This window comes from Strix uralensis, chromosome 4 (assembly GCF_047716275.1).
Source record: "Strix uralensis isolate ZFMK-TIS-50842 chromosome 4, bStrUra1, whole genome shotgun sequence".
Classification (NCBI taxonomy): domain Eukaryota; kingdom Metazoa; phylum Chordata; class Aves; order Strigiformes; family Strigidae; genus Strix; species Strix uralensis.
Window position 1 is genome coordinate 94553899 of NC_133975.1, and position 23547 is coordinate 94577445.

A 23547-nucleotide genomic window follows, 5' to 3' on the forward strand; every position below is an offset into this window, starting at 1 on the left:
TGTGTTACTGTGGCTTTTCTTTGGGGTCAAAAAGAGGATGGGGCTAGTGCTTAGAGGCAGCTACTAAGTAGGTGCAGAGATGACTGTTGACCATATTGGTGCTTTTTGGCACAGACCCCTCTCAGTTCCCCTAATTCTAGGCAGCGTTCCTGGTTTCCTTTATTCCCCAGATTCCCTGGGGAATCTCTCTCCTAGCTGAAATTTGCTGGCTGTCTTTGGGGGAACAGCCCTCCTGAGCACAAGGATAAGAGAGAATTTGTTGGCAAGGTCAGTATTTCCTTCAGCTTTTGCTCCTGCACTCATAGACCTAAAACATGTCTCCAGAGCCACCCTTCCCCAGCCTGTTTTTGAGCCAACTCAAGGTAAAAAAGTGGTGAATCCAAAGGATGTCAACCTGTTTCCCTCTCCTCTCTTTTTGGAGGTGGAGGGGGAAACTTAGGGCCACATCTGGAAAGCATGGATGACCCTTCCAATGCGTGGGCCACCATGGTGTCTTCCGTTGTGTGCACTATTTCAGTGGCATGAAAAATAGGCACAGCTGGCTCACTGGCCTCTCCAGGCTGGCTCTTGACAAGAATCTGGTCCTTGGATGTATTTATGCTCATTCTGACAGCTGACGAGAAAGCAGAGGAGGAATGGACAAGTACACCAACTCTTCCACTCAATTACTTCACTAGGAGTTCTAGTCAAAAGATGTAGGAGAGAATCAAAGGGGAAATCCAGGCCCCTTGCAACTCCTCTTGGCTACACAAAGGAGGATGAAAAAAGGAACAGGCACAGTGTTGAGAGGGGATTGCCATTTTAGAAATGCTGTTCTCAACAGCTACTACCAAGTCAGGACTTCCACCCCCCACCCAGAAAGAACTACAAGCCCTTAAAAGGCGTGGCTGTTTCCTTTTATTGGTCGCAATAGCATGCTAAGTCCAACCGTTTCTTTAGCTCAGGTATACAGAAGTGTGGGCTTTCAGGGCTGAAGGTCTTGGCTATGATGTACATCTTGTCTGCACAGACAGCGCTTAATGGTTTGTTACATGTGCATGCTCTTAGTGAAGCAGGAGGCTTTGGGGAGGTCTGTTGGATGGAAATATAACTCACAGGATGGCCTCACTCCACTACCTCCTGAAGTGATGCATGTTTGGGCAACAAAACGTTTGCAACACGCCTCTCATTTTCAGCCTCTGAACAAATTGCTGCAAATTCTATACTGAACTGAAATCATATTCCTTATTAACCTTGGCTACTCACAGCCAATACCGCATTGTGAGCAATTTTGCAGCTCCTGGTATCCAGTCCAGCACCAATTTTGATCACTCCAGCTTGTCCAGGGATGTTTAATAAGATTTCCATCCTGTCCTCCATCCCGCTGCCCAGAAACCACGTTACACAATGTACTGTTGCACTCTCTATTCCCCTGCAGTCATTGCAGCCTAAACCAGCAGCGCAAGCTTCATTTGTCTGAAGTTCCCAGGGTGCCTGCCAATAGCCATCAGCACATTATGTGCAGTGAATTTTAAAATCTCTTTTTAGGTCCTTCTCTGGAAGAAAGTGTGAAGAGGCTTTCCCAGAGCTTTTGTCTAGGCCAGGGAAACTGCAGTCAGAAACACCTAGTTCCTGATGTGACAAAAGCCAGCCAGCCATCACCCTCGTGTTTCTGCTCTGCACCTGAGCTCCAGATAAAGCACCATGTATACATCCAGGAGAGAATTAGGGCTCCAGAGGCACATTTCACACAGAAAAACCTCTCACAGTATTTCACAAAGTAAAAAATGCTTAACTGGCTGTATGGTAACCTGGACAAGAAAGCTGCACTCAGCCTCCTTGGGGACATGAATATGTGCTTGAAGTATTGGGAACAACACTTGGGGCGAGCTGTCAATGTCATAAAAACAGATGTTTGTTTATCTACTTTTATGTTTGTCTGTCTGTTTATGGCAGTAGGGGTCACATCAAGGAGGCATCAAACCTCTATCGTAAATCAAAACCAGAATATATTCCAATCTTCAAAAGTGTTTGTTTCTCCCTACCCCTCTCTGTTCAAGGTGACCAACCAACAATGACAAGAACAAAGGGACACTGTGGAAATAAAATATATATTGATGATAGCTTTACTTCTGTAATTCAACAGCATTTTAGATTATTAAACATGAAGACATTTTAAAAGTCTAATTTACTGTTCATCTCTGGCACAGCCTGTTTGTTTTTAGGCACTTTTCTTATCCTTCCAATTATTACCAAATTATTGTTGTTATTATATCGTATTTGTATCAAGTTACACATGTGCTTTCTCTTGCTGTTTTAGAGCATAACACCATCGGAAAATTTTAGATACCAACAGTTATCAATGAAAACAAAAGAGCAGCTTCTGAATCTTAACAAGAGCACCCCATGGCACTGGCACAAACTCAACCCTTCTTCCTACTGCCAGGACTTTTGGTGCCCTTTTAAAAGTTGAAATGACAGGGCACCAACTCTGCACCTGAGCATCAGCAGCTGTGGGTTACCTCCAGCAATTCCTTGATGTGATTAATAGAGAAGACCAAAGGAAGTAATCATCAGTGTTTCATTTTCAGATGGTTTTAAATTACTCTTTGAATTGAGGCAGCAGGTGCCCTGTTCCACTTTGTCCCTGCTATGGTCGCCATCAGGCACTGATTTGGGTTGTGGAAAGGCTGTGTAGTGACTTAGGAAGTATTTAAAAGAGGAGCTTTCATTCTCCCAGCTGCACTCTGAATTGCCACAGGCTACCAGAACATGGAAGAGCCTTTGGCTACGGTAATATGTGAAAACATCACAGCATATGCCTGGAGAGTATGTGCTCTTGTCTCTAACATGTCAGCGCTCCACCATTGTGCATGTGTCTGTAGCTGAGAGGCATCTGAGTGGATGGCATGGCACATTTAATTACTAGCAGGAAGGAATGACTAACAGCTCTAAATCTCAGAGTAAGACTGTCCATTACCACTGTTGTAGCCAGCTTTGTTTTGAAAAGGCTATAAAAGTTTTTGAGAGTTGAGTATGATTGGGATAAGGGATAACAATGCAGGGAAAAAAAACAGCATGATCATGGCAATCTTCTTTCCTTAGGAAACCAGGCTACAGAATGAAAGGCATAGCTAGTGGCCAGGTCTTCACAATTGCTTTAATCAATGAGCTTCAAAATTACAGAAGGTGACCCTCAGTAAAGATGTGTGTCCACCTACAAAAGCTAGTGGGGACTACATGTGCAGCTTAACATTGCTGAGCTGGCTTGTCTCTTGTTGCAAGTAAAGATTCAGCTAAGTTCTGGCCATCCATGGAGTTAATACTAACACAGCCTTCAGCTCTCACTGGAGACAGCAGAGGCTGTGTATGTGTCTGTCCAGTGGTGCCCTCCATGTCTACCAATCCTGAATGGCAATGTTTCCTGCTATTTCAGCCCCACTCTCCCACCCTGTCAAGGTATCCCGGGTACAAGCTGTAGAAGCTCTTAGTCTCTCTGTGCCACTTGCTTTCCTGAAATGTCCCTGATCTCAGTTCTGCAGGCTGGCTTTTCCCACGTGTGGAGGAAGGTGAAATCCCTAGCTCTGTTGAGATTCGGTGAAGTAGTCAGTCATTTGAACTGGTCATCATTTGATCATGATTTTGCAAAGTGGCAGATTTTTGCCTTTGAGGTCCACTTTACCCAAGCCAAGTTCTTTTACCAAATACCACACGGAAGCACAAAAGGAAGTTCAGAACACAGAAAAATGTCAGGAATCTGAGTCAAGTCCTCTCACTTAAGAGTCTTTGTACATGTTCAACTCAAAACAGATAGGTATGCTCAGGGGCGCTAGTAACCCTACATATGTGAAATACATCTCTATTGCTGGAAGTCCTTAAAAAGTAGGTATATGCAGTGCTAAATCTTCTCTAGGCTTCAGACTGCCATGCCTAGAGCTCCTCATGCAAGAAAAGGCAATCCTCACCTTGCTGACAGGTGGAAGACCACTCTCTTCACTGCTGGGAATGCTGTGGCAGCTATTGATGTTCACATGGATTTTTCTTCATTATGCACAGCATGAGCCTTCATTTCTTACCACACTATTCACTGCAGGCTTTTCCTCTGTCTGCTGGAATGGATTGATCCAGAGAAACATGTTCTTCTTTAACCTTTGAGGTTCTTGAAGGGAACATCTCCTGAGGGACTTCCTGTGGCAAACCACCCGGCCATGTGGTAGCACTGAGCTCCATCAGTCTCAGGGTTATCTTGAGAGTCTTCTGCTCTGTAGTTTTTAGTTGTTGTTTTCTCATTTCTGTGACTTCAGTGGTAGCTTTACTGAAGGTGAATTCCTCTTCCCCTTCCCCACACACATCTAAAGGGAATTTTAGCAGGAGAATTCAGGCTCAGGCCTGGGTTACTGCAGTTTTGTGGACGGTGCTTTCATCTCACCATTAGGGACTATGCTGCAGTAACTAACTTCGAATTTTCAGTCCCAGAATACAGACAGACTAAACTGCCACTCATGGATGTAATTGCCTTAATATAATAGCACAGTATGTTGAGTACAATGCTTTGTGATATTAGTGAATGGGCATTCAGAGGTACCAGCAGTAATGAGCAGTAAGAGTAACAGCATAATGTGCAGCACCCCTAAGCCAGAAATAAGAATGCCACTGTGCTAGGTGTGGTACAAACACCTAACAAAGCTAGCACGTTTGCACAAAAAGCTTCAAGGAGGAATAACGGGTGGGGACATTTCATTCCACATGCCATAGATGGCAGATGAACAAAAAAACCAGGGGCAGAAACCTCAGAGGGGCTTCAGGACATTTTAAGTCTCGATCCCCCTCTCAGCACACTCGTGCTGTTACTGGCATCCCCTGGCCTTAAATCCCAGCTGTGTATTCATGCAGGTGACAGCATGGCTCCAGCCCCATTCTTTTCGTCCCATACAGTGGAAGCTGTGTGTGTGTGTCTGTGTGTGTCTGTGTGTGTGTGTGTGTCTGTGTGTGTCTGTGTGTGTCTGTGTGTCTGTCTGTGTGTCTATGTGTGTGTGTGTGTGTGTGTGTCTGTGTGTCTGTGTGTGTCTGTGTGTCTGTGCGTGTGTCTGTGTGTCTGTGTGTGTCTGTGTGTGTGTGTACAACCTTGAAGTACCGTGTGTGCTTACAACTGGTAACTTGGCCACAGCAGCCATAGCAGACGAAGAGCCTGGCTTGCCATGTGAGTTTGACCGTGCTACTTCACATGGATTATTTCCACGAGTGACCAGCTGTTGTCACCGAAATTAGGAATGAACATTTTAACACCAATGTAGGATTAAGAGGCAGGCATTTCTTTACTCGGTGCCAGGTGCTATGGGGGATCATTCCTCCTAACATGCACACTCTAAACCAAAAGTTCATCCTTTATATACCTTAAAGACATGAATATTCATACATTTTCCAAGAAGTCTCTGCCTTTCCGTCTATCTACTACATTTACATAATGCTGGTGTTGCAAAACTACACATGCTTGGAGGTCTCGGGTGGTCGTTTTGGGGAGTTAGCCCCCTACTCCTTTTTCCCTTTTATGGTCATGAGTCTTTTGAGGGCAATTTCTTCTCCTTGGATGTTTCCCAACTTTGTTGTTCGGCCAAGCTGTTCTTTCATATCTGCCTTGTTTGACCAGTTCTGCCAGCAGGTATCTATTCTCCAGGTTAGGATATCTTCTCTGTACACTTTAATCACTTGTTAAATTCAAAGTATTTTGTTCGGCAAAAGAACTTCTCAACATTTCCCCCCTTTGAGACTTCCAAAGTAAGATCTCTTGAGGAGTTTCACCTAAATTGCATAATTCTCATAGTACTGTCGACTTCCAGGTATAGACAACTGGGTACAACATGGCCATATAAGGTATAATGGGATGCTTCTCTTATCACTAATTGTTACAGGCCTCAACGTGCAGGCACCAACTGCTAGCAGGCATCGCTATGGCTGCAGAAAGGCGGGTGACAGCTGCCTGGGCCCGGCCGCCTGCCTGCCGAGGCCGCTCCGCCCAAGCCGCCTCCTGCCGCCAATCGCCCTGCGGGCGCCACCGCGGGCACCAGCGGAACCCGGTTGTCGCGGGCGCGTTGCCGCGGAGGAGGGGGCCGCTGTGGCAGGCGGACCCGCGCCCGGCCGGAAGCGCGGCGGGAGGTGCCGCCCGCGGCCTGTGGGGAGGGGCGGGATGGAGAGGCTGCGGAAGCTGTGGAGGGGCCGCACCATGACCGTCGGGGTCCCCCTGTTGGTGAGCACCGCGGGGGGGGGGGGGCACCGGCACCGGCAGCGGGGAGGAGGCGCGGCCTGAGGGCGGGCCGGTGCCCCGCCACGCCCCGCCCCCGCGGCACCCCGTGGGGGCGAGCGGGCGCTGGGGCTGCCGCGGTCCCGCCGCCGCCTGAGGGGGGTCCGGCTCCCCGAGGGCGCGGCCCAGGGGCTTCCTCCCGCCGTGCGCGGGGCCGGCGGCTTGTGTCGGCTGGTGGACGGTGCTTGTGTCGCCCACGCGTGTCCGGGCCTGTGGGGGACTGGCGTGTGCCAGGAGAGGAGGACGAGGGGGCGGGAGGCGCGTGTCCCGCTCTGCCCGCAGCTGCAGTGGCGGCCTTTGGGGGTCAGGGGGAGGGTTCTGAAGCATGCTCTTAAAGATACTCCTAACTGCAAGGTGAGGAGAATGCATCTCGGTGTTTTTTCTTTAAAACCCTGCTTATGTGCTAGTCTAACTTTCTTTACCTTTTCAGTGGATTTTAAACTGCAGCAGCAGTGTTGGTCTGATAATTTGTACGTCTAAATAAACGGAAAGAATTTGAGTTAAATGAGCTGATAGGTTGTTACAATTATGCTCAAAGGGAGAACTATTCGGAATAGTCAAGATTAGAAATGATCAATAAAGTCAAAGGAATAAAAATTCTAGGACACACAGCTTAATAGATTGCACTTGCCTATCCTGAGACCTGTGCACACTAGAGGAAAAATTAAACAACTCAGATACACTTATGGATAAAAACTTGGGAAGGAAGACGAAAGCAGTAGCCAGGACAGTGTGGTTTCTGTTTATGTAATTCAGGTCTCATTTTACATATATACAATTGGTTTAGAAAAAGTAACCAAATTTCTAGGTAGATAAAGAGTTGGGCAAAGGATGATTCCAACATTTTTATACTACTACTAAAGAAATTCGTGTCATCCTCCTCATATCTTCAGCAGCAGGCCTCAGAAAAATGGAGTGGTCCAAAGGAGGACAGTAACACTTGTCAGAGATAAAAAAGCTTTAAGGCCATTTATTTTGAAGTGACAATATGGAGGTTCTAGACTTTAAGTGTAAATATTAATGCAATTGAATACACTGAAGTATTTTTTATCAAAATACTGATGAAGACATTTGTAAGAAATTAAAACATTTAAAAAACCCCAAACAAACCAACAAACTAATATGGTAATACCATAACTGTATGAATCATTTGCATCAGCAGCTCCACTCCCTGATATTGCAGACAACCTCTTTGTGTAACACCTTGCATAAAGTGATTGAGCATAGCGTTAACAGCTGTTTAGATGTCCTGCTGCATGCATGTATACCTAAAAGGCCGTCCAGAACTTTGCTGCTTTCATGCCTAGATGGAATTTATTTTGCTCTCTAGTTTTTTTATGTCATTTTTTGAGTGCTCTGACATTATTCTGTAGTTTTTTTAGATGTTTAAGGTTGCATATAGTTTTTGGTCACAGTCCTATTGTTTATGTAATTACTTGAGGTTTGCAACTTCTCTTTCAAAATGAGGGGAACCCAGGCAATTTTGTATGCTCCAGCTCAGCTTTAACTTCATAAAAGGTTTGGGGAAAATGCTATGTGATTAAATTGTAGATATTTACAGGTGGTGACCAGGTAGAGAAAAAAGTCACCACAGCTTTTCAACAATAAATATATCAGATTATTTGATAGATTAACTGGTATAGTAGATGAGGAGATGCAATTGATACACAAGATCTTGACTTTGCTAAAGCTTTCTCCATTACCTTCACAGTGAGAACTGCACATTAGAGAAAGCACAGCAGATACGCTTCTTATCATTTGTGTTCTCAAAGGATTGAAAAAATACTAGAAAATGTAGTTATCAGATGCCTTCCAAATTGAAAGGTATCTTTAGGTGGGTTGGGTCCTGCAGAAGTAATGTGGGCTGTAATATTGTGAAAAAACAGAAATGTCATTATAAGACACAGAAACTTGTCTAAAGTAAAGTAAAACATGGAACAGGACTCTTCCAGTCTACTGAAAGTCCTCAGCTGGAGTAATTTTCCAGCTTTGTGATGCCATTGTAGAGATGATGAAGAAAAACTGTAAAGTCTAGAGGAGAGCAACATAAAAGATACAGCAGACATTCCACTGTTGAGGAATGCTTGAAGGAATTGACTTAGTTTATTTTAGAAAAGTCTGAAAAGTTCTGTACATCATATACTGAGAGTGGCAATTACTTTTCATAGCCTGGGAAAGAAGTACCAAAATAAATGAGCTTTAGATCGGATGTTAGGAAAATATTAATGTTTGTAAGGATTGAGCACTCGTGATACATCCTTTGGGTTTTTAAGGAGAGGTTAAACAACCATCTGGCAGCGATGGTGTAGATTTTCTCAGTTCTGCTTCAGTTCCGGAGGTAGGACTTCAGCTTCCCAGGCCAAGGTAGACCTGTGGTTGTCCTTTTGGCCCTCCGAGTGTTTTTGCATGATTTGCCACAGGTCACAGCAGAAATTTTTGAGACTGGTTTCTTTGACTGTACTGCTTGATTTCATTCCATTTCTGTTACTGCAGAGCTCTTTCCTCCAGAGACAGTATTATATAGAGAAATATTATATTTTTTTTCCATGGTTTCATGTCTCCCTGCCTAAAATTATTCTCTCCTGTGAATACTTCAGAAAGTTTCTGTGTTGCTGCCCAAAGTCTTCCCAAGGAATAAAAAAAAAAAATCATGCAATTCTTGTCAGTTCCCCAGCTGTCTATTGAACTCTGAAAGCATCTCTGAAGCTGAACAGAATTGTGCTAAGAGATCAATTGCAGCAGAAAAGACAGTGAATCTATGCACAGAATCAGGAGCATGCCTTCGTAACCCTTTAAATTCTGCTGAATTTGTTGATAATACTGAAACCAAAGGCATCTGTTAGATTCTTGCATCCTGTACATAATTTTTTTCACTAGACAGGTACAGGACTTTATTCTTCAGTACTGCTGGATTTTTTATCAGTACCATATTTGCTTTTTTTACAGGGGAAAAAAAATCAAATGTTTTTCATATTTTCCCTTCTAACACTGCATATTTGAATGAAAAATCCCTGTGCCACTTTTTCTAAAGGCTCCAAGGTTAAAGAGATAATAATTCAAAGAAAGGTGGGTGTCTCATTATACACACGCATGCACAAATGTATATAAAAAATATTTCTTTTTAATGTAAATTATCTTGATCCTTTGTTCTTTTGGGCTGGGGGCTGTTAGAATATTTCAGTGCAGAAGGAATTTTCTTGGCTGATCTTTAAACCTCAAACAGACAACAGCTTTCAGAGTAAGATGTGTAAATTACAGTTTTCAGTCATACTTTCTCAGAAGATAATGTTTCTTTGTGAGCACCAAAAAGACTGTAGGGGGGTAGGAATTAAACCTGCAGGAAACCTTGATTTGTGAATGTTTCCTTTAACTCTAAACTTTGCAGATAAGAGATCTCTGCATGGCATAAAATAGTAAGCGTGCAGGAGAGAGTGATGTAGCCTGGCATGGAATATCTTAACAGCTTGAGCGCTACAGGGTGAGTAGTCCTAAAGCACTGGTAAAAATGGTAACATCTGTGTAGATGGGGTGAGCTCCAGCACCCTTACAGATTTTGCTGTTATGATGGAGGGCTGTGCCACCTCTGTGGTAACTTAAACATCTTTGTCAGCTATGTTGACATCTCTGTTTCCTGTCGTGATAATGGGAACTCTATCACATGAAACTTAACTTACAAGTCTTCAGGATACTTGGTTCTGTTGCAGAAGAGCTTCAGTCACTGCTGCTTTACATTCCAAAATCAACTTTACCTGACCAAAAGAGATGGGTCTGTCAGTGTTCTATTGCTGCTGTGATGCTTCTGTAAGACCTTGAGAGAACAAGGCTCTTCGGTGTTATAGCTAGTGGATCCAGTGTCATACCTTTCTTATGAGACACTGAACATGTAAGGTTACTTCCTTAGTGCAGTTAGAATGTTTGAAGGTTGCTGGAAGTTATTTTTTCAGACAAGTATGAATGGTGATTCTAGATCACAGAGGAAACATGTTTGGATTTAAAAATTGCAAAGCAGCAATAGTTTTAAAATCCGTGTTGAAAAAAAAATTATTTCATGTGCTCACACCACTTTCTAAAACTTGTGTTTGTGGTTCTGTTTCTGTCCTATTTTAGACAAGGATCTAAGTTGCAAAATGAATGTATAGATGCATTTCCAGTTCTGCTGTCAACATGTTACAAGGGAAGAATTAAGTTCTGAGGATCTGAAGTGGCATCTTAGCAGACAGAAAATATAGCCTGTGGCTCATTTGATGATTTTTATTGCATACCTAAAATAACTATATTGCACTATATATGTAGTGCTGCAAGTTTCAAATCTGCAGTGTGTTGCAACATTCTCCATATCTATAGCTGTAGATTTTGACTTATTTTCATTTTTCTGTGTTTTTTCCTCATGTTGTAATGACTGTACAAGATCCTTGCTTCTCCTTCTAGATCTTGTCTTTGGTGTTTTATGTGCTGTGCCTAGTGTTGCCAAAAGAGAAGATGTGGGTAGTTTGGAACACTAAAAGATTTTTCTGTGATTAAACATGTTTCTAAAATAAATTTCCATCAGTGTTTATGCACACAGACTGTACTACAATGCCATCTACATTGCTGCCTTGAACAGTGCAAGTTTACTTTGATAAACACTTCATCAAGAGCCGCCAAGAATGCATGTCGTGTACAGGAGAAGAAAAAAGGTCAGTTTAGAGAGTCCCTAACAATGTTGCAGCAATGTGGTCTGTGCTTTCAGGCACCGTTAGAGAAGGTCAGTGACATCTCAGGCCCTTGTTAACGAACCAGTTGTCTCTCAACCTTTTTAACAAACAGACAACTTTTCTCAGACATCAGGACATGAAATTACACGTCTGTGGATTAGTTTTGTTCACTGGTGAAGTCAGGGTCCTCTGGACTGATGCTCAGAAATGTTTTGCAAACATTGTGAAATGGTATTTTATTGTGCTGTGTGAGTCACTGAAAGTGAAAGTTTTACAGAGTTAATGAGTAGGGAAACTCTTTTTATCATTTAAATAACTTAAGTTTCCAAAGATTTCTTTAAATACAATTTCATAAAAAGCTGCTCAGTTCTGAGTCCTGGAGTATGGAGGATCTGTCCATGAAAGATGAAATGAATGCTGAGAAATACGGAAAATGCAGTTCCAATGGACTAATCCAGCACTCGGGAGCCGAGGTTCTGTGTTGAGCGTCACAACAGGAACATAAGTACAGACTTGTCCATTTTCACTGTGTGTTTAGTCCTGCTCTAAGTCTCCACCTTCTTCGAGGGGTGGTGAAGATAAAGATGTAAGAATAATATTTATTATAGAGTATATTTAATATATTTAAAGTATATTTAATCTTCATCCCCTATCCAGTGTTGTCAATAGGGAAGTATTACTTGACCAGCAGTGGTTTCTTTTTATGTTCTTTACTGCAGGTTTCAGTTTATTGCTGTTTTGAGCTGCGTCTGACACATCACAAGAACCCCAGGTTGCTGTGGGATGTAAAGTTTCTCATTGTAGTGTACCTTGGTTAGATTTGAACCTGTGAGCAATGAGAATGATAATTTTAATAAGGAGTCAAAATTTTGGCTTTTAGAAGCTTATGAAGGAAGAGAAGATGGTGCAAACTGCACCATTTCTAGGAGAAACTGCAGCTTGACCACCATGGCAGCCTTGGTTTTCAAACAGCTGTAACTGCTGAGTGAAATTCCCTTGTCATCTGACCAGCCCAAGCAATGTGTGTAATGCAAAATGACAATGCTGTGGCTGAAAATACCCTTTTTTTTCTAATGCTCATGCTGAGGAACATACAGGTTTCTGTCTCCTGCATTGTTCTTAGATTGGTTTCTATTAAATGCATTTTGTGTGTTTTCCAATGTGTTATGAGATGGACATTTTAATAAACAGAGGTTTTATTTTCTTCCTAAGATGTAGAATGGTAGCATTGAAAGGATAGGGACAGTTTTTATAGTACTTTGGCCTGTAGCCATTCATATTTGCAATCCTGAAAATCACTGCTTTGAACATACTCTGTATTGAGCCAATTAGCCTGATACCTTGGGTCAAGTTTAATACTCTGCACAGAGTTCTACATGCTGTGAAAACTACACTCCTCTGCTTTATCAGTCAGCTACGGTTGGCTCCAGTTTATACCAGCTGCTCTCCTGGGTTGCCAGCATGTTATCCATGGGGTCATCTGCTGGCATATTTCATCCATTTTTGAATGTAATGCAGTTCAGTCTTTCTGCAATTTGGGAATTCTAGTATACATATTAAGTCAGTGAATTCTCTTACTTTGTCGTGCTTTTGAATGAAATAACTAAGGCATGTATAATTTGGGGTTTTGTTTTCCCCCCAAAGGAGGTCTCTGATCTGAAATAAAAATGATTTCCATTTGTTGCAGACAAGAAGAAAAGGTAGACCCTCTTGTGCTCCCATCGAGGGCAGGGAGAGGATTTAGGAAGCTTCTGAGAAGACTGCACTGTTTTTCTCTCTCTGCAGTTTCAGCGTTAGAGCCAAGTTGCTGTTGCGGCTGTGGAAAATAAACTCTTGAGAGTTAGAGCTGGCAGAGGGGGGCGCTTCAGGTTAAGATGACTTGCCTGGGTCTTTTCTGGGACTGGCAGTTTGCCCTGCTACTTTATTTAGGGAGCAAAAAAGAGACTTCAGTCTTCTGGGCTGTCAAATTGCCATCTTTCACCAGTCTTGCACTGCACATATGACAGTTCCTTAAAGAGGAAACTCCAAAACCCTTTATATTGTGATCACTGCAAACTAAAATAAAATCATTCACATGGCTGTTCTAGTTTTGAAGCTCCTGATGAATAGCTGGAGGGTCTTGCAGCAGCAGTCTTGAAGAAGAGGTTAGAAAATTATCATGTTCCTTCTCCAGTGATATGTAATCATAACATTTTCCACCACTCCATAATCTGTGTTGCCAGCACTAAATATTATGATTTGGTTAATTTAGGGATTTATGACGGGTAATTTTGTCATCTGGCTTTCACATTTGGTACTACAGCAGGAATGGCTTTCTCTAACAACAGGGACGCCTGTACTATGGCAAATACCTGGTGCTGCCAGAGAAATAGTTAACTTGTTATTTTGTTAACCCAAGGAACTGAAGATGGCAGCTTTAGACTATGCAGGAAACTAAAAAAGTAGCGATCTGCTGTAAGTCCCAAGTTGTTCTGCTGTTAGGAGTCTTCAGTGACCATCTAGCTGTGGTTGGTGACAAATACAAGTATTTCTCATCCCAAGATGTGGTTCAAGGGATCAGTCTGATGCCATCCATAACTGATTGTGTAACATACTTCTCAGTGGAGAAGTAAACAAATAGAATTTTTAAAAGAATGTTATTAAAGAGAATTTTATGTCATTTTTTTTACATAAAACATTTATTGAGGTTTCTGAGTGTATGTGACAGATGGTGCTCTTATGTCACATCCTATCTTTCATTTTGTTTTGGAACATGCAAGTCTTCCATGCATGCATAATTGCATTACAACATTGTAGGGGTTTTTTTGGTGTACTCACTGAAACATAAAGGAATAATCCAATGTGAGATCTTTAATGGGGGGTTGTGCTAGCAGTGCTCTTAAGCTGTTTACTTTGGTGTTAAGTGCTGGCTGACTAGTATGTTTTACGATTTTTGCCTTCTTAACGTAAACTTCAAGTGTAAAGGAAAAAGTGAGGAGTTCATTAATCATCAATCTGTTGAATGCATTCGAGTAACTAGACATGATATTTACTACATAATAACATTTTTTGCTCCACATTCTGAAGCATATAAAATGAATAGTTGCCTCACAATGAAAGAATGCGGGTGTATTTGAACTTTCCAGCTTGAGTACACTTCATATACCAGTGCCTTAACATTTCATGATGCAAGTTAAATATCTGTATGATTCTAAAAATGGAATGAAGATAAATATATCTTAATTTTCATTATATGTGGGATTACTTTTCCCCTTTCACTTAACTGGAGAGTGAACTTGAGCCTGACTTCCATTAGAATGTTGTCAACCTAACTTTTGTTTATATGGCACCCTGAATGGCTTCTCCTGTCTATCTTATATCTGGACTAGTGAATGGAACAGACTGGACTTCACTGTTGCCCTTGGCTTACATTGAGCAAATTTGTCCATTGTAGTGCTTTTTTAACTGAAGAGTGTTTTGCAAGGAATGTAGAGATTATCTCTATTTTACAAATTGGGAAACTAGAAATGTATGCGAGGCATACAGATATGCAAAGCCAACAAGCTGATAATGTTGCTGGAATCTTTAACTTGAGTCTTATCCCACTTCTAATTATTCCGACTGGTGACTTTTGATGCTTCATTGTTGTTTGTATGCATTCATTGTTGTTTGTATGTATGCACTGAAGATAGTGAGGACATCTTCCTTCATAATGCAAAAAAAGGGAAAGGAAACACTTAAACCAAGACTAATTTCCAGTCAGCGCATTGTCAGTCACTGAGTCCTTTAGTATCTTTAGTGCTATTATAGTTGCATAAATTCATTTATACCTTCTTTTATTGGCTTTTGAACACAGTTTTCAAAAATCTGATCATCTGAATAGCTGTCCATTGGCTGCTCTGGCTTGTGTAGATCAAGGCAATTCATGCTCAGGGCTGTCAGCTAACTGTATTGACATGCTGTTGGTTGGTTAAATAGGTGTTGAATATGACTGATTCTGGTCTGGTTTTGCAATGCAGTCTTAGACATCATGTTTTGTTCTTTAGAACATTGGTCAAGTAAACTTGTAAACATTTTTGTGTGTATTCTGTGCTTCTGAAGAGTATTTAATCTTCATCCTAACCTTCAAGCATTACACTGTGTAATATTTCAAGAGACATTTGTAATTTCTTACAGCATCAGTGTGCTTTGACTCTGATGCAGCCTAACTGATGTTTCATCATAAGATAAATCAACCACTGCAGTATTGGAAGTGTAAAGGCAACTATACTGGTAATGGCTGATAAGCAAAATGTGCCAACTTGCCAGGCTAGTTATGCTGCTTATGCTGGATGAAGAGAAAAGTACATCAGAAACCGAGTGTTATTTTCCTTTTAGTAGTATAAAGGTGATGTGAGTAAAATTAGTCTCGGGCCAAAACCTGTCTAAAGGAACTGAGATGTGTGTGTATCAACTTCTTTATCATGTGTGTAGCTCCAAATGTAAAATGCACCGTATGATAGATGGTTGCTGTCAAAGAAGTGATAGGATGTGGTGAGACAAAATGAGTAGCACATAACATGTCATGCAACAACCTTCTTGATTTTTCCTTAGTTACAGTGTGCATTACGTAGTTTTAAATGATCAGAACTAAAGCATGTAATATTTCTTTTTTAGCTTGGAGCATAGCTTTGTAAGCTGCAGTGTACCTTTTCATTATGTTAAACAATAGTTGGGTTATGAGGAACAGGCCAGTTAAAGGTCTCGCACTTGTTCATATTGCATCTCATAATGGTATATACTTCATGCAGGTTTGTTGTTGGGCAAACTAATATTTAATTGATGTCACAAGTAATTGCTACTTTCTGCCTGGTTTAACAGTTGTGTACTGAACCATTTCTCGTGCAATTGCTTTTGCCCCAGCATAGCCACTCTTTGACAACATACTAATATATACAGAGGCAATAAGCTGTGGTTTGTAACAGCCATGAACTTGTCTATAGCACTTCTGATTTCCGTTCATTAGACTCAAAGTTTGTTACGTTAACTCATTAACTGTTAATTAGCATAATACCTGTTAGGACTTAAGGAAGATCAGGTAATGAAAATTTATGCTGAGGTGTCAACCATATTGAAATTAAAATATAGTCTGATTCTTGAGTCCTTCAGTGTTACGTGTTACCATATCTTCAGCTGACAAATCTTGTGCTTTGATTGACTAAATCTTGAATAATATTCAGGTTCTTTTTAACCATTTGAGTACTTTCTGTTTCCTGTTATTCTTTCTTACCAAAGTACTGACACATGAAGAAGACTTTTTATTTTTTCCCCTTTATACGAATACAATTTTTTCTGTTCTGTATTTTGATGATTCGATATTTGCAAGAGCATCATCAATTCCTTGAAGAGTTATGATACAAGTATGGTGCCATCCAGTTTTTGGTAGGTCAAATTTCTAGTTGCTACCACATCATGATTTTCTGATTGGCTTTCTGAAGTTTGAGTTCTGTGGCCTAGCAGCTGGATAGACCAAAAATTTTGGCCTGTTTGTTTCTATTATCAGCTAGATTCTTAGACCTATTGAAAGGGACAGGCCAGAAAGAGACTGTGGAGCCTTTAATACCTGGCTATTGGTGAAGGGTTCCCTGTTCTGTGAACAGAGCACATTAGCTCCTGGGTACCAGTCTGTAACTTACCAGCATCTAAGTGTGTATGGGGAGTGCGTTCACGTGGTTGTGAGTAGTTTTACCTGCTTGATGGGAAATCATGTAGTTCCTGCAACTTTCAGAAGGAATGAATGTAGAAAGATTTTTTAAATTGAATGAATATGACTTTGTGGCCTCAGTGACCTGAACTTTGGATAGCATACTTTTTGGAAAGAGCATATATTTTGACTACCTGTGCAGCATAATTTTAACAATTCTTGGACACAGGCCGTTGCTGCAAACCTAATATGTAGCAAGAAATCAGCCAGCATTGTGTAGAAAACAGTTATCAGTGTAGCAACAGCCTGTGATGAACGACTGTAACAGCAATGCAGTGTGATAAAATAGGCTGGTGTTGGGGTTTAGTTTGTTTTTGTTTTTTTTTTTTTTTTCCACTCCGTTCCTTAGAGCTTCCTCATGCTTCCACCTTCCTTAGATGTACATCTCTAGATGTGAAACCTTTTGACCTCCTGTGCATCTGCCTTAACAGAGAACAGCAGACAGTCTGTCAGGTCAGAGAGGAGCAAGAGGCCCGATTCTTCCACAAAATAGCTAGATTTCTAAGCTAATTTTCAAGTCCTTAATGGTGTTTGCTAACAATACTTGATCTTTTGGTTGGTCTGTCCATTTGTAATGGTAAAAATACATAGACAGTTTTATGATAATCCTTCTGTTATAAGAAAGAATAATGATTTCTTTATGTGGCTATGAAGTTCTCCCCGCCCCCCCCCCCCCTTCTCCTATTATTATTCATAAGCTTCACAGGTGTGGAGAGAATTGCAAGACAACCAAGGAGGCAATAATAAAAGTGCTGGATATCATTTCTTAGCCTATGTGATAATGTATCATTGAACTACAGCTCCAATCAGCTGGTCTGTTCAGAAGCTTAATTAGATCTGTTACACACAGACATCAGACTAAGTCAGTGTGGCATTGTTACTTGCCCATAGAGTTTGACAATGATGAGAATAAATCCTGTGGTGGTGAGGTAAATGTCCTTTGCTGCAGTTATGTCAGGAAGCCATATGGCAGGGAAAAGAAGGGTTAAGAGGAGAGGAATTCCCTAGAAAATGTGAGTCATGAAGCAGCTGTCTTTGTATGAAGGAGGAAATATGTGAAATCCAGTCCCAGAGAGTGAAAGAAGGCTCTGACTTTACATATACTCCCTCTTCTCCTATACATAAATTGATTATTTTCTTCAGTTCCTCGTGTTTCTGTTGGAAGAATAGTAGGGTCCCTTGGTATATGAATTGGGTCAGTATGCAAAGTGTTCTCTGCGAGTGTGCAAAGTGTTCTTTTTTGTAATAGTCCTAACACCTCTGTTTTAATTTTCTTTTTTTTCAGCTGTATCTTGTTGGAGGATCTTTTGGACTCCGTGAATTTGCTCAAATAAGATATGATGTCCACAAACTACATGGCAAGGTAGTTGAAATGGTTTTCTTCACTTTTCCTTTTAACTTCATTTTGCGTACATACTGTCTTCTAAAGGATTGCTAGGACAAGCAAAATAGTGGTATTGGGAATTTGCCTTTCACCACTGGGCCCTGGACTACAGCTGAGGCTCTTAGGCAGTGAGTATTGTAGGTAACAACAAAGGGGCTGACATGATGATGAATCCTTTTACTGTCTGTGAAATGGATCAACATAAATAATCGAAAAATTTTGTTCTATTGGTTGATTGTAAGTGGCAGTTCTGAATCCTGAGGAAGAAGTGTAGCATATCTAGAAGGAGGTTATTACAGAGATATTGTATCTGATTTACACTAAGAAAATTGATATTTTGAAAGGTTCTGTTTTTGAACAATATTTGGCATTGAGCATAGAGTGTCAGATGGTTTTTGGGGCTCAGCTTTGCGGTGACTGAGATGAGCAGATAACTTTAACATTGTGCTACATCCTGTTCTTTAAGCTCTGTAAAAGAAACAGGAGCCAATCTTTACTCAGTATGTCAGAATATACTATATGGAAGAAGCCTTTCTTTAAACGAACTGGAAACCTTGTGAATGAGGGAAGTGGCTTGCTTACTAGTGCTGCTTACACCTCCAAGTGTAGCACTAGTTCCAAATTGTATATGAAATGATCTGAAAGGAGCATGTCAGTTCAGCAGAAAATAATAATGTCTTGCTTTCCATAACTTTGTAATACGCAGTTCTGCCATTGCAGTGCAGAGAGGCTTTCTGGTCTCAGTGCTGCTGACTTGCAGGTGACATGAAGCTTTTTTAAAGACTATATGGCACTTTCTATAAAAAATTTTTGTATAAGACTCTGGACACTGTGGCTTCCTACTGTGGTCAAATCTTTGAGATCCTGAGCTGTTGAGAGTTTGGAGACCCCCTTGTTTTGTCTTACGGTTGTGGGCCATCTAAATTACTTTAATCGTTCCTCATTTTTCCTTGTGTTGCATACCTAGCTGCAGCCTTTGAAGCACCATGTGGCCCACTCTTGTTCAGTCCTGTATTTGACATAGCCCATAGACAGGGGAGAGTAATCTTACAGATCTTTCCTCCAGTGATGTCTTCTGGGTAGTTATTTTCAATTAGTCCTGGGCTTTTAGGACCAGTTGCAGCCTTTGTTTTTTGCCAGCCAGATGGGGATCACATCAGGGGCAAGAATTTGCCTGTTGTGTTTCTGTCAGTTTTTTGGTCAGATTCATACTCAGTGAATTATATTTGGCCTCTGTGATCTGCACTGTGACTACAGCCCAGGGTAAAAACCCAGTAACAGGTGTGCTCATTCAGATCTGTGAGGCTCCTTGTCCCAGCGTTTATAATCAAGGGAAGCATCATTGAATTAGACAGTAGTACATGAAAGCTCTGAGGGGAAGCTACTACACCCTGGAGTTCCTAAGCTCTGAAAAGCTAAAAGGAGACATCTGGATTCTGTGCTAAGTGGTATTACTTAAGGCTGCAGCATCTCTTTTGTGTTTTCTTTTTCTTTTCATTATGATTTTATTTAGGAATAGATGAAATTTAAATAAAGAACAGTGCAGTATTGACTGAGAACTAGCAACGCCAACTTTGGGCTCATTTGTAGACAGGCAAGTCAAAGCAATATGTCCCATTAATTTCTATTTCTGTGTCCATAAAAATAGAGTTAAGAGCCATTCTAATTCATTAAATAAGACAGCAAAAGAGATTAGAATGTATTTTAACTGATAAAGAGAAACAAACCTAGTTTAAAATGTACATGAAATTCAGGAAAAAAACATTAATCTAAGTAATTTTAGAACACTATTAAAAATCTTGATGGTTATAGCTGTTTAATTTGTCACTTGTTAAAATGTTTTTGTGTTGGAATAGAATATGCTTTTCTCGTATAACACACTTTGACTAGTATAAGTCCTTATCAGAACAGGGACAAGCATTCCTTTTGGAGGCTTGGGCAGTTATATACAAATTGAAACAGGCAATAACATAAATAGATTTCTTTTTTTTGGTTACAGTTGTTCTTTTGGAATAATAACTGTTTAATTAAATAACACTTTTGATACAAGGAGCTCAAAAGACTTTAACAGAATTTAAATGAATTAAGCTTCATAGCCTTACTGTCAGAAAAGGCAGGATTATTATTTCCATTTCGCTGCTGAAAAAAAAGAGGTTGCAAGAAGTTAAGCAACCTATCCAAAAGTAGGCTAGGATTTGTAATACCTGAGTGCCCATCTTTCTTGATCATGTTTTAAGGATGTGCAAACTATAGCATGCCCCCTTTTGTAAGCATGACTTCCCGAACTTGTTTTCTTGCTAATTCAGCTGCTAGCTAGGCAGAATTTAGACAATCCTTTTGTGGTATATCTCTACTATGTTTCAAACGATAAACTATGATGATCCCTTCAAAAGTATTTGTCCTTTTCCTTTTTCAGTCTAACCATTCTCTTTGTGTTGAGAGGGAAACGACATTAGTAGGCAAGTTCTCAGTTGACAGTGATATTTCGAAGGAAACATTATAGTAGAACTAGTGTCTGTGTTTCAGTGACTAAGGGGTTAAATGTCACTTTCTCTGTGTTCTGGTGGCTTAATGAGCAAAAGCTGCATTAGTGATAATGCCTATGTTATTAATGTCAAACTGACTTTTGAAGAATGTTCCTTGATAAAGGAATTAAAATTCAAGAGAAAATGGTGTTTTGGATTTGTGAGGGAGTATGGGTTGGGGGTGATGCATTGGACTGGGCCTAGGATTAGTGTTGGGAGAGAGACAGAGCCTAGAGCTGTATCTGGAGTGGGGCTGGGAAGGGGCTGAAAAAGGAATTCTGTCGTCTTGTTCATTTGGGCTGTGACTTGGGATCTTGGGCTGAGGCTCAGCTGATATGTAGGGTGGAAAGACAGAGCCTAGAGCTGTAACTGAAGAGGGCTATTAGCATCTCAAGAACAGATATTTTATCCATTTGGTATAGTATCTTTGGATATCAGGGCTTTGTATATGCCCGTGTCTTGCAAAAGTAAAAAAAAATTTTGGGTACCCCTTAATTTACTCAGGATACCTACATTAGTCATATTCCCTCAGCAGACTGAATGTTCTGCATTTAAAGCGAACTTACACTGAAACTCTTATTGATGTAAATACTTGTTTATGCTAGTCAGAATTCTCCTGAAACTAATCAAGGATTTCTCCGTTATCTATTGTTGCCAAAATGTCCATTAATGGAGAAATCATTAGGTTAGGTAATTGTTTATTTTCTGGGAAGAATTCATGCAAGTCAAAATTGGTTTTATTAAACCAGGTATGCTTACAGGAAAATCGTGGAATTAATGGAGAAGAAATGAGTAGGTTTGTAGGCATTGTTCCAAACACCTTTATTCTCAAATGGAAAACTTTCTTTGGCCCTTTCTTTGTCTTATTTCTCATTGTGTATATAACTGAATAGAGATGTTTATTTAAAGAGTTTTTTTACAGAAAACATGACTTCTATCAAATACGCAGAAGATGCTTCCTTTCAACTATATAATAATAAAGTATTTTTATTTACTGTGTTCCCATTGTTGTCATTCAAGGCATGGTAGAGGCTTGCTGGTTCAGATCTAATTTTGGATATAAGAATCTTGAACATGTGGAATGGTCTGTACTGTTGACTGATAGTTACTGTAGAGGGTTGAAGAGTAGCAACATATTAACTACCTGGGAAAATCTAGGCTTTCAGCCCATCAGCAAACCATTTAGACTAATAAAATAAGAGTGTTTAAGCTCCAAAACCGCTTTGTTGAAGAAGTGTTATAGTGAGACAGGTTCTCAGAGTATGGGCAGAGGGTAGAGCTGAGCAAGTTCCTCCGGGGTAACATGCAGCAGGAACACTTCTTAGGAAAGCTAGAATCTCTAGGTCATTTTGTCAGGAAACAAAACATCAGTTAGCTTTTGAAGTCTGCAGATAGTTCCTGCTGTGGATTATGTATGGCAGTGTTACTATACTGACCTCATGAGTGTTTACAAGCTATGTAGATTCTGTTCACTTTTCCTTTGTCCTATGCGAAGTGAGTGCACCCCAAAAGTAGAATGCTAAGAAATGAGAATAATAATGTTTTGTGTCTTACTGAGGCAGAAAGTACAGGCAGTGAAGAGTCGAAATGACACAAGTTCAATCTTTTCTGCTTACATGAATTTTGCCCTTGAATCAGCTGTTGTGCATTAAAATATGTATGACCATTGTGTGGCACTCTGGGAGTTAAAATCTAGGTGAAAATGAAAATACTTGACCTGTTCTTTTAGAATGCCATCCTCTATGAGCAATAAAACTATAAACCCAGAAAGAGTATTAAAGGAGTGATGGTGGTGCTGTGAAGCATACTCATTAGTAACCATGCCAGGATCGTAAAGCTTTCTTTATTCAGACTGAGTAGATTGCCTTTAAAATTTCTGTAAAGAGAATGGCAGTGTTTTGAGCTCCTCAGCTAATCTTTTTGACCAATTGGCTGGCATGTAATTACCCATGAGACACTGCTTAGACACCTGCAAGGTGTTAGTGTTGCCACTGTCAGTTCTCATTTATTGCATTTACTTGGTGTCTTGAAGTCCTAACTCATGAAATGATATAACTGTGAGGATCTCAGCTTTCGTTTTATAATCCTAGACCTTGGAGTTGGAAAGAAGAGCACATATGGTGCATAGAGGATTATCCTGGAAGCCTTGCTGTCCTTTCAAAAAGAAAAGAATGAGGAGTGGAAGAGAAGGCTAATACAATCACTTATGACACTCTGACATTTTACTGCTTTACAGCTGGTCTCATAATTGGGTTTGATAGTGATTTAAGTGTGTTGACTGTCCAGTTGATTATACTCAGTATTACAGGTTTAGAATATTGTTGGTGGGTCCCTGGTGTTGTCCTTTAACATTGTGTCTTGAAGCTCACGAATGGCTGTCAGGGGACCCACAGCAGCATGCGATTTAAATAACTTCCACTGATCTCACTGGAAATTTTATTTCCATCTTGTTCAGGTTCTTGCTTCAGTTCCCTCCTCTACCACGGAGCTCCTCTCTGCCTATGAGCAAGTCACTGAATTTTAGTGAGTTTCACTTTCTCAGTCTGTAAAAGGGAGCTAATTAATGCTGCTCTACTTTGTGTAGAGAACAGGAAAGTTAATTAATTCAAATAGAAGGAATTATTTAAATTCAAATGAGTATTTAAAATAATATTTCTTTAGGTGAGATCCATTAATTCAAGTGTTTTGGGTCAGGGTGAAATACTTTAGGAGGAAACAGGAGCAGAGAACGGACCAGTTTCCACAAGGCCTTTATATCAGGGGAGAACATAACTGGCATTTGCCTCAGGAAGGTCCAGGAAATCAGTCCAGCATTTTCTCATTATTATAAGTAGATACTTGAGAAGTAATTGTATCTACCTATTAGAATGCTTTTGTGTTGCATTCTAAACATTACTCTGGTTCACAGACATACTGCAGTTTGTTTCAAACTGGGGAGTTGAGAT

The 23547-nt window shown here is 40.6% G+C and overlaps 1 protein-coding gene across 4 annotated transcripts in view; it reads left to right on the top strand.

Moving 5' to 3' along the window:
• Nucleotides 1–6098: 6098 nt before the first annotated feature.
• COX16 (cytochrome c oxidase assembly factor COX16) overlaps nucleotides 6099–23547 on the top strand; it is a 47871-nt gene continuing 30422 nt past the window's right edge. The window contains exons 1-5 of one of the 4 annotated variants that reach the window (XM_074868000.1): nucleotides 6135–6223; nucleotides 9224–9343; nucleotides 9663–9755; nucleotides 10827–10953; nucleotides 17979–18056. In XM_074868000.1, coding sequence (XP_074724101.1) covers nucleotides 10924–10953; nucleotides 17979–18056 — 108 coding nt within the window. In that variant the 5' untranslated portion in view covers nucleotides 6135–6223; nucleotides 9224–9343; nucleotides 9663–9755; nucleotides 10827–10923. Of the gene's footprint in view, nucleotides 6224–9223; nucleotides 9344–9662; nucleotides 9756–10826; nucleotides 10954–17978; nucleotides 18057–23547 lie in introns of all 4 variants that reach the window. The other 3 variants (XM_074868001.1, XM_074868002.1, XM_074867999.1) reach the window with 3 other exon arrangements.